This window comes from Canis lupus, chromosome 17 (genome assembly GCF_003254725.2).
Source record: "Canis lupus dingo isolate Sandy chromosome 17, ASM325472v2, whole genome shotgun sequence".
Classification (NCBI taxonomy): Eukaryota; Metazoa; Chordata; class Mammalia; order Carnivora; family Canidae; genus Canis; species Canis lupus.
This window is the reverse complement of record NC_064259.1, coordinates 5980366-5995498: the sequence shown is the minus strand read 5'-3', so window position 1 is coordinate 5995498 and position 15133 is coordinate 5980366. Positions and strand designations below refer to the sequence as shown.

General features: G+C 36.3%; 1 protein-coding gene across 27 annotated transcripts in view; it reads left to right on the top strand.

Moving 5' to 3' along the window:
• The window catches only part of KIDINS220 (kinase D interacting substrate 220), a 104499-nt gene that overhangs the window by 79124 nt on the left and 10242 nt on the right, over window positions 1-15133 (top strand). For 15 of the 27 annotated variants that reach the window (XM_049095736.1, XM_025454733.3, XM_025454730.3 and 12 more), the window contains 4 exons: window positions 3969-4100; window positions 5937-6035; window positions 7076-7312; window positions 10089-13060. In XM_049095736.1, the coding sequence (XP_048951693.1) occupies window positions 3969-4100; window positions 5937-6035; window positions 7076-7312; window positions 10089-11351 (1731 nt within the window). In that variant the 3' untranslated portion in view covers window positions 11352-13060. Of the gene's footprint in view, window positions 1-3968; window positions 4101-5936; window positions 6036-7075; window positions 7313-10088; window positions 13061-14740; window positions 14798-15133 lie in introns of those variants that run through there. The other 12 variants (XR_007403062.1, XM_035700648.2, XM_035700649.2 and 9 more) reach the window with 2 other exon arrangements.

The following is a 15133-nucleotide window of genomic DNA, read 5'->3' as shown; positions in this document are numbered from 1 at the left end:
GAAGAAATTCTAATTTGTATGCATTTTGAAGTTTATATTTAACAGTTCAAATAAACTAACACCTTCTATATTCAAATATCTGCATTAGCGGCGGGCGTTGGTGGTATAGTGGTGAGCATAGCTGCCTTCCAAATATCTGCATTAGAAATTAAAAAAAAATTGTGATATTTGTTGAAATGATCTGTTCTAGATATATAGCAGGTATATTTTAAGTAACAATGCATGATAAACTTGAAAGTATTACCATTCTTTGTGTTGTCAAAGTAATATAATTAGTTTTCTATTAATTTACCTGTTGAATTATTAAGTATGCCTTTTTTCTATTAATTTACCTGTTGAATTATTAAGTATGCCTTTTTCTGTATCACTTTTATACTCTTCTCCTTCCTTTTATGAGATTTCTAACCAAAAATCATTATTTTGGTCACTAAGATTGATTTAGTTTCAAAATAATTGTATTACATGTGATTACTTTAGAAAAGACCTGGCAGGTAATTACCATTTCTCCTACTCAAAGAAGCATCTTATAACATATTTTAATTTACTGATAATTTACTCTTTATCTTCATAAAGCCCTACTTAAATCTAATCAAGGGCCAAGACTAGCTTTGATGGAGTTACTGGGATCTTACGTTCACGTATGTGTCTATCTTATAAAATTTCTAAAAGTCATTCAGGGAATATATATTTTCTACATAATCCCCAATGATAAATTTTTTTGAGAAATTATGTTTTAAAATAACTGATAAAATGCAAGTTTAAAAGGCTCATAAGAGTAAAATTACTGGTCTTTCACAGGACAAGCATAGCAGCAGCAGGTCTCTGTTGCTGAGTTCTCAGATTCCCCTGTGGAAATAAGATACTCTAAACATTTACATTTCCCCCTAAGCTGGCAGAGTTCATTTGTTCCACGTCTATTATACTTTTCCTTTTTAGCACAGTCAGAAATAGAGTTTTTTGGGGATTAAAAAAATTTTTACTTTAAAATAATTTGACTTAAAGAGAAGGTACAAAAATAGTGTTCCCTTCATGTTAGCATCTTTCCTAACTGTAGTATACCGTTCAGAGCAGGAAATGAAAATTGGTACAATTCTGTTGACTAACTATGGACTTTAATTTCTCCAGATTTTTTCACTGATGTCATTTTTCTGATCCAAGATCTACTCCAGTTGTGTTTGTTGCTAGTTAGTTCTCAGAGTTCTCTCGTCTGTGACAATTCCTTGGTCCTTCCTTGTCTTTCTTGACTTTAATTTGCCATTTTTGAAGAATCCTGGTCTGGTGTTTTGCAGACTTTTCCTCTACTTGGGTTTGTCAGTTGGAGGTTCTGTATGTCTGGGAAGAGACCCCTTCTCAGAATGTCCTATTAGAGGGTCTGTGCTGGGCCACAGTCTTACTGCTGGTGGTGCTAACCGTAGTAAGTTGGTTAAGGTGGCATCTGCCAGATTTCAGCACTGTGAAGTTTTATTTTTCCCTTGTAACGAATAAATATCTTGGGAGAAAGACCTTGACCCTCTGCAAATAACCTGTTTCTGCTTGTACTTTTGCCCATTAATTTTAGTATACTTTGATGTATCTTATGTATAACCACTATTACTGTGGTGTTTTCTTAATAACAATTTTCTCTTTCCTTTCACATTTATTAATCCAACTCTATAAGAAAAAGCTATCTTTTATTCCTCATTTATTCAATGATTTATTTTCACCTATTCGATTATTTCTATCAGTATAGACTCATTCTGTATAGAATAAGCTATAATCCAGTATGATAGTTATTTATTTTTGTGATCAAACTGTTCATTTGTGATTTTTGAACCAAGAATATATAAAGTGGAAACATATCTAGAGAGAAGAGACAGGTTAAGGAGTAAGAGTGTTTGGAAGACACTATTAAAGATCATTTTAAATATTATTCAGCAATAAAAAAGAATGAAGTGCTAGTACATGCTGTCACATGGATGAAGCTTGACAACATTATCCTAAGTGAAGGAAGCCAGATACAAAAAGGTCACATGTTGTATGGCTCCATTTATATAAAATGTCTAGGAAAGACATATCTGGAGACAACAAAGATTCCTAGTTGACTGGGGCTGAGGCTGGATGTTGGAGGGATGGAGCATGACTGCTAATGGATACAGGCATTTCGGTTTAGGGATGTGAAAATGTCTTAAAATGAATCGTGGTGATGGTTTTATAACTATGCAAATATACTAAAAACCATTGAATCATACACTTTAAAAGGGTGAATTGTAGGGTATGTGAATTATAACTCAATAAAGCTGTTTAAAAGGAAAGGAAGATAAAACAAATATGGTTATTAGAAATTCATAGAAAGCATTTTAAATTTCCATTGTAAATACTGGAAAATTAGCACTTTGAATACTGGCTATACTCATTCAGGCAGAAATTAGAACTACGTATAGAGATATGAAAACTAAATTATGGAAATACTAGTGTTTTGTTATTACTATTTTTGAAGCATTGTACCTCAGACCATATACTATATGGCATATTTAAAATTTATATTTAATTAAAAATAAACTATGAGTAAACGTATTTGGTGCAGGATATTCCAAATCATTAATTTCAGGACTTTTATATGCTCATCTCATACTTGTTCACTTGCTGAGACTCCCTGTCATAAAATGAATACTCTAACTCCCTGTTCAATATGGTCTTATCCCCTTGCTGTATTTATATGTAATATAGACGTATGCTGTATATATGCTATTTGTATATATTTACTTACCAGTTTGTACGACAGTATTATTTATGCTTTTACGTTACAAATAGAGTTTAACAACTGGCTACTAGGCAATTTTGGCTGTGTTACAGTGTACTTTTGTCCTCAGTATGGTAAAAGAGAAAGTAGAAAATATAAATACACATCCTTGAGGATAGGATAAATTGTACTTATTTTTTTAAGGTTAGATTGAATAATAAACAGGGCAGATCATTTGGAACATTCTCCTTATCTGCTATATGAGTTGGTTTGTCTTCTCTTCATTGTGGTTATAGTTTCTTTAAACTTTTCAGAAATAGACAATTGGAATAAGGGAAGTAGGAAGTTGTTAAGAACCTCATAAGTTAGGGTTCTGGCCCAAATCTTCTACTAACAAGCTATTTATTCTGTGACTTTGAAGCTAAAACTTAACCTCTTTAGACCTCAGTGTTCCACATCTGTAATTGAGGTGATCTGTATATAATGGGCCAAGGGCTGGTACTTCTTTCGTATGTCACCACATTCACAAAACATTTTTCTTCTAAGTAAATATGAGATTATTTATTATTGTGATTTTTCTTTTAAATAAGACCAAATTTTAATGGATTGTATTTACTTTTGCATGTGTTAAGAAGTAATATTGAGTAATATTGTTGTTTTATATTTATATTTATATGCTTATATATGAATTCTTAAAGGGAAGTTTTAAATTCCTTGGATATAAAATATCAAGATCTGAAAACTTCAGCTGTCATAGACTATTAAGGTAGTATGTAGAGACATTTAAAGCTGTTTACTGTAGGTACTTAAAAATTATTTCATAGATTTTTATATTTTTACATTTTGTATTTTTATAATATAGGCATCAGTAGTTTTCCCTCTTTGTTCCTTCTCTTTTTTTTTAAACCCCTGCTCTTAAGGGCTGCACCCTATTCTTCCACAGTCAGGCTGCAAACATCTGACAAGTTGGCCTATACTTGATTCATGGGATGTTCTATCTTCTTAGAACAGTGGTTGTTATCACACTGTATTTGCAATAATACAAGCTACTCATTAAAGTAAAACAGTAGCTAAATCTATTCGCTAATGGCATTTTCTATATTATACACATTTGCTGTTTTTAATTCTAGTTTGAATGTTTGTTATTAATCAGAGTACTTCACAGTGCCACTCCATGAGTGTTTCTGTCATGTGCATACATCTGGCATTAAATGCTATTCACACATGTATTTTTCCGTGGCTCATCTAGGGGTCAGGCCCAGCCTCAGGAGCAATGATATCATTGAATTCAATGAATGTGGATGCAGTATGTGAGAAACTGAAACAAATAGAAGGGCTGGACCAGAGTATGCTGCCTCAGTATTGTGCAACAATCAAAAAGGTGATGTACACACTTACCTGCTGACTCGAAGCCTGGCTGAGGGCATGGGAAATTGGGCTATGTGGACAATGAACACTTTGGTTTTAGCTTCACAGTTAGGGAAACAATAACTCATGTCTCCAGTACACAGCATAGAATGTTTGAAGGCTTTTTTTTTTTTTTTAAGATTTTATTTATTTATTCATGAGAGACACAGAGAGAGAGAGAGAGAGGCAGAGACACAGGCAGAGGGGAGAAGCAGGCTCCACGCAGGGAGCCTGATGTGTGACTCGATCCCGGGACTCCAGGATCATGCCCTGGGCCGAAGACAGGCACCAAACCTCTGAGCCACCCAGGGATCCCTGTTTGAAGGCTTTTTATGCATTATTTTCTTTGATTGTATTATTTATTTGTGACTTAATAATTACTAGAGTAAACCACACTTGCTTCATTTTCCCCAAACTGTCATTTTCATGTCTTAATAGGACTTAGGAGTGTGTCCCATTTGATGAACCTCATAGGTTTGGTTTGTAAAGCTAACACATTTGGGGAAGTTTCTTTCTTTGTAGATCCTGTTCTTGCCATTCTAGTAACTACCACAAAGTTGGACAGTAATGCCTGGGATTCAGGGAAGGCTTCCCATATTATACAAGGCTGCATCCCTGTTACAGTAAATATTTCCACGAAATACGCTTTTTTATGCTTTTTCTAGCAGAGAACTACAGTAAAGTAGAACATTAATAACCTCTACTATTTATGTACTTTAAAGAATGACATCTAAAATGTTTTGTAAAGAATTACGAGCAGGTATAGATAGCATGTTACTAATCTCAACCTACTTCATTTACATCGGTTTCCTTATGGATCTGGTTAGTGCTAATCCCTGTTTGCAGAAGCATCAAACACTGCTTTTCCGAGGTGCAAGTCTGACTCCTCTAGGCAGCCTGGGCATCTCAGGAATGGGTGAGACCTCCAATTTGAATCCTTGGCATTTTGTTTCCATTATGATAGCATATTCTTCCCACTCAGCTTTGCTGGCGGCCCTGGCTTTCCAGGCCCGTCTTGGCACCTGGTCTCTGAAGTGTTTCCAGCTGCCTTGCATTTCTGCAGCAGGACCTCTGTCAGAGGCCTGCTCTGTACACTCGTATCTTCAGAATTAACCTGGAGACTGAACATTCCATCGGTTTTAAACACAAATATTCCATAATTTTACCATAGTTAATAAAGCCAGGTTTTGTAGTTTGTGAAATCAGCAAGCTACCTATTAATAAAGAAAATTCCATCTGTTCTTCTTCGGGGGAAATTAGAATTACAGAGACCCTATAGTGATACAGTCATTTCTGGTAAATTTAATAAATTGGGAAATTAATGGGTGGACATTCTTTATGGCTGAAGTTATCTAATATAATTGATAAACAAGCTTGTCAGGGCTTACTTCATTTAGAACTTTGTCTGTGACTGATGCACATACAAGGACAGATGTCTTTGTCCCGTCCCGGGAGCTTCCTTCGTGTTCATATTTTACAAGATTAGAGGAGAAGAACTAACGGGTTTTTTTATTGCTCATGACAGGGTGTAGGTAGTTTTGGAAATAGTTGGGAGGGTTAGCTCTTAGGTTGGTCCCTGAGGAGTGATTTGTTTTACTTGTGCGCCTAGGACTCTTGGAAAAATACGGCGTGGCTGATGTTCAAAGTCAGCTTGTTTACTATTTTATTACATAGGATGGTAGTCTTTTTTAGGTTAATATTTTCTAGTCTGTAATAACATTCTTAGTACTAAATATAAATGTACTTTTTAATCACCAATAATTCAGGTATCTCATATTTTGTCTTTATCCTTGCATTTATTTTTATTCAGGCAAACATAAATGGCCGTGTATTAGCTCAGTGTAACATTGATGAACTGAAGAAAGAGATGAGTATGAATTTTGGGGACTGGCATCTTTTTAGAAGCACAGTAAGATATCTTATATTTATAGAATTATTTACAGTATTGTATACAGCAAGTAGTAATCATTGTTGGTCCAAACTGCTCTTTTTCTGCATTTTTAAAAAACATGTAAAAACGGTGTTTTACACTTACATACAACCCTTGTTTGTTCTGTCATGCAGAATATACACAGCAACATGTGGCAGTCTTTGTCTTTGGGCATTTCACTTGGAAATTTGGGGAAGTGGTGACCTGCAGATTTTCCATGCTTTCACTGACAAAGGCTTTCTCTCTGACCTGCCTCGAGTCAGGCTCCCTAAGTCTCGACCTTGGTGTCTGTTCTTCTCAGGCCTGCATCGCCCAATTTTAGCAAGGATCATGTTAAGTCATTTTAGAAACAGTCTCTACCCTCACCATCTGATCATCCTTGGTACCTGATCAAACTCCTCATTCCCACCTCCCACCCCCAGATGACATCTGATCACACTGGCCTGCCTTTGGTGGGAATCCTGTCAAGTTGGTTCAGCAAGAACTCCCCCTTAATCTTGATGTTTCCTCTTAGCAATTTTCTACCCACTGACCCCGACCCCACTGCCTGCTATAAATGCCCACTTGTCCATTTTGCTTTCTGGATGGAGGCCAGTGCTATCCTGAGGTTGCTTTTCCCCAATTGTAGTAGTTTCTTTTTTTTTTTTCAATTGTAGTAGTTTCTGATTAGAATCTGCTTTCACTGCATTAGCTACTGTCCAGCTGTGGTTCTCTTCAACACACTGCAGTTGCGTTGTTTTGTTCTCCAGTTATATTTTATTTAAACTAAAATAATAATAACAAATGGACATTTTTAGAGTATAATATATATATGATGGTTTTGCCATTACTTCTTTTAGTATGATTGAAATGAGAGGTAAGCAGATATATTATTTCAAATTCATTAGAAACTCACAAGAAGTCTGCTTTCTCATTTTCATTATAGTTTTATAATGTTTTATGTTTAAAAATAATTTCTAAGGCTTCTAAAATGTGATTGGTCGGTGTGGATATTAATGTTATTTTTTCCTTCTGTTTAGGTACTGGAAATGAGAAATGCAGAAAACCAAGTGGTTCCTGAAGACCCACGTTTACTTAATGAAAACAGCAGTGGCCCAGTTCCTCATGGTGAATCTGCTCGTCGCTCTTCACACAACGAATTGCCTCATACCGAGCTTTCTAGTCAAACTCCCTACACACTGAACTTCAGCTTTGAGGAGCTGAATACACTTGGCCTTGATGAAGGTGCTCCACGTCACAGTCATCTAAGTTGGCAGGTATTTATTAAATGTCATTTTTCATATTACTGAAGAGAAATAGGGTGGTTTCAATTCACTGAGAATATGTTGGTGCATTTATGTAGTCATTTGGAAAATACTTAATGAGTACTTCAGTGAACAAGACAGAGGGCTCCCTATTCTTGAGGAACTGTATTTTTCTGAAGAGAACAGTGAGTAAAAGAAAGAAAAGCAATAAGATCATTTTGGAAATTGGTAAGAACTGTCAAAACAATCAACTAGGGCAATGGCACAGAGAGTAAATGAGAACAGGCCTGCTTTGGTTAGGCTGGTTAGCAGAGTTCAGGCTTCACATGTTGTTTTCTTGTTAAATTCAGCCATTGGTGGCTAGGATAGGATACATCTCTAGTGGAAAATTGACACATATTATCCCTTTGAGCAGCATAACCTGGTTTTCAGTAGCTGTACCCAGTGTTTATGGAAATTCATTTTTTATTATCTGATTATGGGTGTTTCTTCTTTGGATGTTCTTAGCAGACAGGGGCAGGGGAGGATCAGAAATTAGGAGGAAAGTGAGAGACACATGAGAGGGAGAAAGAGAATAAAAAAAATAAACTTGGGAAAAACAGAGCATGATGCAGAAGAGACAAGCCCCGGAGGAAATACAGTGAGTAGCTAAAGAGAAACTGTGCTGACAGGGAGCTCTATTAGGAAAAGCAGCACCTGGTAGGTCTGCCATTTTTAAGACAGTTTGGTTTGGCTTGGTAGTAAAAACATTTTTCGTTGTCATTATCTTTTTATATTACCAGGTACTTTTTCTTGATGGGAAACCATTTTACAATTGGGTACTGATTGAGATAAAAATTCTTTTATAAGAAGATAAGTTCACGGCTGACCCTTTTGTCCCTGTGCTTCTGCAGCAGTGCTTCCTTTCTTTTCCCTGGGATTCCTTTTAGTGTTTCATAAGAAATCCTCCTTCTCTGCTTTTCCACACTTGGTATTTCCTCCTGTGACCTGGAAACTCCAGGCCTTTCCATGCATGCAACAACTCTCAAACTGCTGCTGAAAATGTCTTGTAATCTCAGAGTATCCCTTGCACTTTTAAAATGATTGAAGACCCCAGAGAGCTTTTATTTATGTAAGTTGTATCTGTCCATATTTACTGCATTAGAAATAAAAACTGAGAAACTTTAGAAATATTTATTTAAAAATAAACCACTTCTATGTTAACATAAATAACATTTTTATGAGAAATGACAACATCTTCCAAAACAAGACAAACTTAAGTGAAAATGGGTTGGCTTTGTACAATCTCTTTAATTTCTGGTTCACTAGAAGGCGGCAAGAGGCCCCCTTCCCCCGCCCCCAACAATCTGCTTCTGATTAAATCTCTTCTGACCTCACACATCGGGGAGCCTCTAAGAAGCCCCACGAGACACTCTTTGAGGGAGAGTGAGAAGCACTGTTAACGTCCTGTGCCGCTCCTATGAGAATTGTTTAGACCTCCTGGGTACCCGAAGTCCTGTGTACACAGTGCATTTGAGAATGGACAGTGGGGGATCCCTGGGTGGCTCAGCGGTTGAGTCTGCCTTCCACCCAGGGTGTGATCCTGGAGACCCGGGATCGAGTCCCACATCAGGCTCCCTGCGTGGAGCCTGCTTCTCCCTCTGCCTGTGTCTCTTCCTCTCTCTCTCTCTCTGTCCCTCATGAATAAATAAATGAAATAAAAAAAAAAAGAGAGAATGGACAGTGGCTCCATATAGTGTGAATCCAGTAGCAGGGGACCTTCTCGAGGAGAGGGGTCATTTTCTCCCTGTGGGAGGAAGACTCTTGGCCTTATTTCTGCTTCTTTGCTTCAGCCTTTATTGTATACCTTCTTAGACTTCCTTGGTTCTTTTTCTTCCATTTCCCTCCTCTTTTTCCTAATCTGTATTCTTTATTACTCCCCTATTCGCTTTTCTGAGATCTGAAGCAATTCTAATCCCAAAACTTCACATCAGAAATCAAACTTTTAAAAATACTTCATTTCTCTGTTTACTAGGACTTGACTGTTGGCCTCATGGCTTCCATTTCTGTTCATTTGGATTCTGTATTTGTCTTTTCTTTTGTACTCTATATTTATTCCTTTTAAATTATTACTATTATTTTGGCATTTAGAGTACATTTTCTTACTCAATTGAAATTACGTTGTACAGGTTGAGAAAGCTGCCTTTTTTTTTTAATTTCAAGGACATTTAGTGAATAAATATTTTTTTCTATTTAAAAAATTGTTTAAAAATTCCAATTAGTTAACATACAGTGTAATATTAGTTACAGGTATACAATATAGTGACACAGCACTTCCATACAATAACCAGTGCTCATTAGGGAAAGGTTCTTTTTAACATACATTGAAGACTTGAGTATTTTGTGTTTGAGATATATCTTAACTCTAATCTTTGTCTTTTCTAAGAGAAACTTTATCAGCGAAAGTGACTTTTGCCTTAAATAAAAGCTAAAAGTTTGAATTTATAAAAACAGATGCTAAGATTATTTGTTAATACAACCTTTAATTATACTTTTAAATATTAATAATAAAATAACTTTATTAAAACTTATATAAAGCTTTCTAATAACAGTAAAATTATCCATAAGTTCTCAGCATTTATTAAACTGTTATGTTTAATTCTTTATGTAGAATTCTTTTAAAAGAATTTGGTATTTTGAGGACTTTAAAAATTCTGAGTGTACATATATATTTCCTAAGCTGATATTTATTATGCCTTTTTTTTTTGCTTATTTGAATTCTTAAATTTATTTTTTTCTGTCTTCACAGTCACAAACTCGCAGAACCCCAAGTCTTTCGAGTCTCAATTCCCAGGATTCCAGTATTGAAATTTCAAAGCTTACTGATAAGGTGCAGGCCGAGTATAGAGATGCCTATAGAGAATATATTGCTCAGATGTCTCAGTTAGAAGGGGGTACAGGTTCCACAACAATTAGTGGCAGATCTTCTCCACATAGCACATATTATATGGGTCAGAGTTCATCAGGGGGCTCCATTCATTCTAATCTAGAACCAGAAAAAGGGAAGGATAATGAACCAAAGCAAGATGATGGAAGGAAGTCATTTTTAATGAAGAGGGGAGATGTTATAGATTATTCTTCATCAGGGGTTTCCACTAATGATGCCTCACCCCTGGATCCTATAACTGAAGAAGATGAGAAATCTGATCAGTCAGGCAGTAAGCTTCTCCCAGGCAAGAAGTCTTCAGAAAGGTCAAGTCTCTTCCAGACAGATTTGAAGCTTAAGGGAAGTGGATTGCGCTATCAAAAACTTCCAAGTGATGAGGATGAATCTGGGACAGAAGAATCAGATAATACTCCACTGCTCAAAGATGATAAAGATAAAAAAGTTGAAGGGAAAGTAGAAAGAGTATCAAAGTCTCCAGAACACAGCGCTGAGCCGATTAGAACCTTCATTAAAGCAAAAGAATATTTGTCAGATGCCCTCCTTGACAAAAAGGACTCATCTGATTCAGGAGTGAGATCCAGCGAAAGTTCTCCCAATCACTCTCTTCACAATGAGGGGGCTGATGATTCCCAGCTTGAAAAGGCAAATCTCATTGAGCTTGAAGATGATAGCCACAGTGGAAAAAGGGGAATACCACATAGCTTGAGTGGCCTACAAGATCCAATTATAGCTCGGATGTCCATTTGTTCCGAAGACAAGAAAAGCCCTTCTGAATGTAGCTTGATAGCCAGCAGTCCTGAAGAAAATTGGCCAGCGTGTCAAAAAGCCTACAACCTGAATCGAACACCCAGTACTGTGACCCTGAACAACAACAGTGCGCCAGCTAACAGATCCAATCAGAATTTTGATGACATGGAAGGAATGAGGGAGACTTCCCAAGTCATTCTGAGGCCTGGTTCCAGTTCCAACCCAACTGCTATTCAGAATGAAAACCTAAAAAGCATGACGCATAAGCGAAGCCAACGTTCAAGTTACACAAGGCTTTCCAAGGATTCTTCAGAGCTCCATGCAGTGGCCTCTTCTGATAGTACAGGCTTTGGAGAGGAAAGAGAAAGCATTCTTTGAGAGAAACAAGCAAAAGCAGAATAGTATTACTATACCCCTATGACAAAATTGACCTGAGTTTATAATGAGTCCATCCATGTGCGTCATCTTTGTATGTTTCATTCACAAATAATGAATGGAAAGGTCTTTGGTAAAAGAAACACACTATACAACAAAGGAAAGTATAAGAAAGGGTGGTTTATTAATCAGCTTCCACTGTCTTTTTAATTAGGTAAAAACTCACTATTGTTATTGTACCTTTAATTGGCATATGACCCCCGCAAAATTTTTTGAGACAAGATCTGAGTATAAAGATAAGTCAGAAATATTTTCTTAGATGGAAAGGGTGTGAAAATAGAAAGGTAGAGACTCTCTCTTTGTACAACATTCACTTGTCAAATATTCAAAGGAAGACATGGTGTTAGGTGAACTAGAATCAAATTTTGCTCTTAGAGGGTAACAGATCAAAGTTTATAGGTTATGGAGTAGTCCAGAGACTAAATGCTCTATAAATTGAGAACCAATGTTGTATATAATAGACAAATTGTTTAACAAGGGCTTTAAAAATTGTTAAGAAGATGAATGAATAGTACTCAAAATGAAGCCCCAGTGATGAGACCTTTATGAGCTGCTAGGAGAATGGTTGTGGGGAGGGACCAAGAACCTCTTTAGGACCTGGATGCTCTCCTCCAAATCCTAGACCTGGCTACACGTACCAGCTTGAGAACCTGGTCTCTTCTGTGACTCTTTTAAATGGTGTGCCCAAGTTTCTTAGCCTACCAATGAGGAAAAACATGAATTCTTTCTCTGGAGAATTAGAAAGACATGGATAATAATAGGATATAATAAATATTCATGGACAAAAGAATGAGGAAATAATTATATCAGAAAGATCAGTGTCACTTGACAAATGACAAGGAAATATTAAATTAGGTAAAATTAAATTATTGCCCTCTATACCAGGGTAGAGTATATCTGTCTACTTCAACTATTCCAAAATTAGCATGCTGACCCTGGGGGAGGACCATAAGAAAGGGTATACTTCTCTAAAAAGTTTAAAAATGTAACAAAGCAAGAGTAAGAAAGCAGATAGAACTGATGAGATTTTCCATTTATTGTTAGCAGGGTTAAGAGAATGAGCACATTTAAGTATCATATGGACTAGAAGTGGACCCTGTAATCATGCATTGAATTTTTTTGTTGTTTTAGTATAGGTTATTTATGTAGAATTAATTTTGGCAGTGTATCCTCAGTCACAGATAAGATCATAGATGATGAGATCATAGAATGTGCAATTACCCAAATTTAGTGTTACATTTGTGATGGTTTTCACTTAATAGATTTTTATTAATATGATGAATAAATTATTTAGTTGACCAGTCAGTGCACTAAATAGTTGCTGTTTTGGGTTTCATTGCTTTGATGTTTGAGTATAATCTAACATTTCCTTAAAGTTTTATTTCGCATGACTTTAACAAATGTTTTTAACCAATTTAAAAAAGGCAGGATGTTATTGACATATATTGAACTGTTAACATTTTAGTATTTATAGTGCTTTCATTTGCAATATTGTATAATTAGTAATTATTTCAGAGGCAATATTTTGTTCTCTTTCCGGTGAGTAGATGCAGCCTATTATTGTAGTACATTCTTTACACTGTTTGTGAAGTTAATACTAGAGTATTAAGTGTACAAATAGATTTAGAAAACAATAAAAAAATTGCATGTTATTCTGACTCATGAATTTTTATTCACTACAGCGATGATTCACATTTTGATTACAAATAAAAGAGTAATTTGTGTGTTTGTTTTGTCGTACGTGTGTACAGTTTGTGAAAAATGTTCAGGTTCATGTAGCAGTCACACAGCTGGCTGTTTGCTGAGCTGCCCCTCTAGTCTTTTGGAGAGAGCATGGCTCCCAGGTCCTTGTGGCTAAATGGTGCTGTACCGCAGCATTAGTGCCCAACAGCATGACTCTGTACTGTGCATTTCTGTAGCTACAAGAAGTAGGTTGTCCGGATATCGATTTAATTATTGTATGAGCATTATGGAAAAGTTTTCTTTCTCCTCCTGCTACAGAAATTGACAAGCCAGATGGCTTATTGAGTCACACCATCATTCCTTTGAATCTGTGTGTCTATGTGTGCGTGTATGTGTATCTATTTATACTATATAGCTCAGTCTGATCCTCACATATACAAAACTCTGCTTTAAGCTGGGTAGAAAATGATAGGAAAGAAAATTGGTGCTTTAATCTTGCTAATCTTACTTCAATTGTGTATCACTTAGAGTTTTACCGTATTTTATAAGCCATTTTACTTTCACCATAAGCCACAGATAGTTCTGTTCATTGAACAGAACATTAAGCCCAGTCACTCACCTTGGACATGTGGAGGGTACATATGATTATGGCCCTCCTTCAGGGGATCCTGGAAATGGGAGGAGCTATTGACATCTCTCAATTGATAAACAGTTTTCACAATGCTGAACATGTGAGGTCAGCCCTCAAATTCTGGGAAATTTAAGCATTTGTATCTGAACCAGCATTTCCAAAATTGATGGGAAAATCTGTTTTGTGTTTTATTTTATGTGAGTTTTAGATAGCAGTCAATAATTTTAATTGCCTAGCCAAGTAATTTTAGAAATTTACTTGTTAAAATCCTCAACTTGAGAACTCTTTAGATGATTTGCATGTTGTAGTGCTGCAGTAAAATACATTTGTAATCATTTTTTTCCTTACAAATACTAACCATTATAAAATGCTGTTTGAATGAAATTAAATTCTTTATTCTTCCAGCTAAAATACTAAACTTAAAAAGCTTTTTACAACTACATAATTTTTGGTTACACCAGGAATTCTCAGCCTATTTAGAAGTATCCCAGAGTTTAAAAATCCTTGAATTCCTGGCTCACTCTTGAGTAAATCAACACAACTACCCTGAGAAAAGGGAACTAGGAGTCACTGTCCCTACACTTTGTGGATGAGTGACATTGAGGGAAAAGCAGGTAAAAGGGAAGGTGTGATGAAATTAACTTTGGCAAGCACTTGAGACTGAACATCTAGGCTCCCTTATTGCCCACCTGCCTTTCTAGATTTGTGCTGACACTTGACAGAAGGGAAGAAGCAGGCGGGGAAACTTTCTTGCTTGGGGATACGGGTGAGGGCTGGCTAGTTGAAACGATTGCGTTTTTAATTTCCAGGCGGTGGTGCCCCCTATCCTTCCTACCCCATAATTTCAAGCATAGGCCATAATAAAATTAATTGAAAAATAGAAATTTAACAGTGAGCCCACACTGGATGGTCTTTTAATGGTTCAGCACTTCAGAAAGGTTGAGAATCCTTGGTTGAGAATGATTAAGTAGAAAGAGAAGTTAAAATCTTACATAATTTTAAACCCTTTCATGTCTAGGAAGAAAATGCGGCCCTTGAGATAGATACATCTTCAGAGGATCCATTTTAAACTAAGGTATGTAAAAAATGAGTTTTCACACTCAACTAGGTTTTAAGCCAGCTGTTGGACACAATTCTCGCCACCTAGAGAATTTATATGCTTACTACTTAAAGAAAAACAGAATTAAGTAAGAAACATCCAAAACCATCGCTGGAAATGAACCAGTCACCTACACGGCCAAAGCTTTGTAAGTAAAATTACTAGTAAAGCACAGCCTTGGTTTACACTATCCTGAGTCTGCTGTGCCAGGTCCCTGTGGTGGCTGAAAGGCTTCACTAACGTGCCCTTACTCAACTCGGAACAGAGAACTGCTTGAATGGGGCTTGGGTGGCGTATGTGGTTAGCTCCATC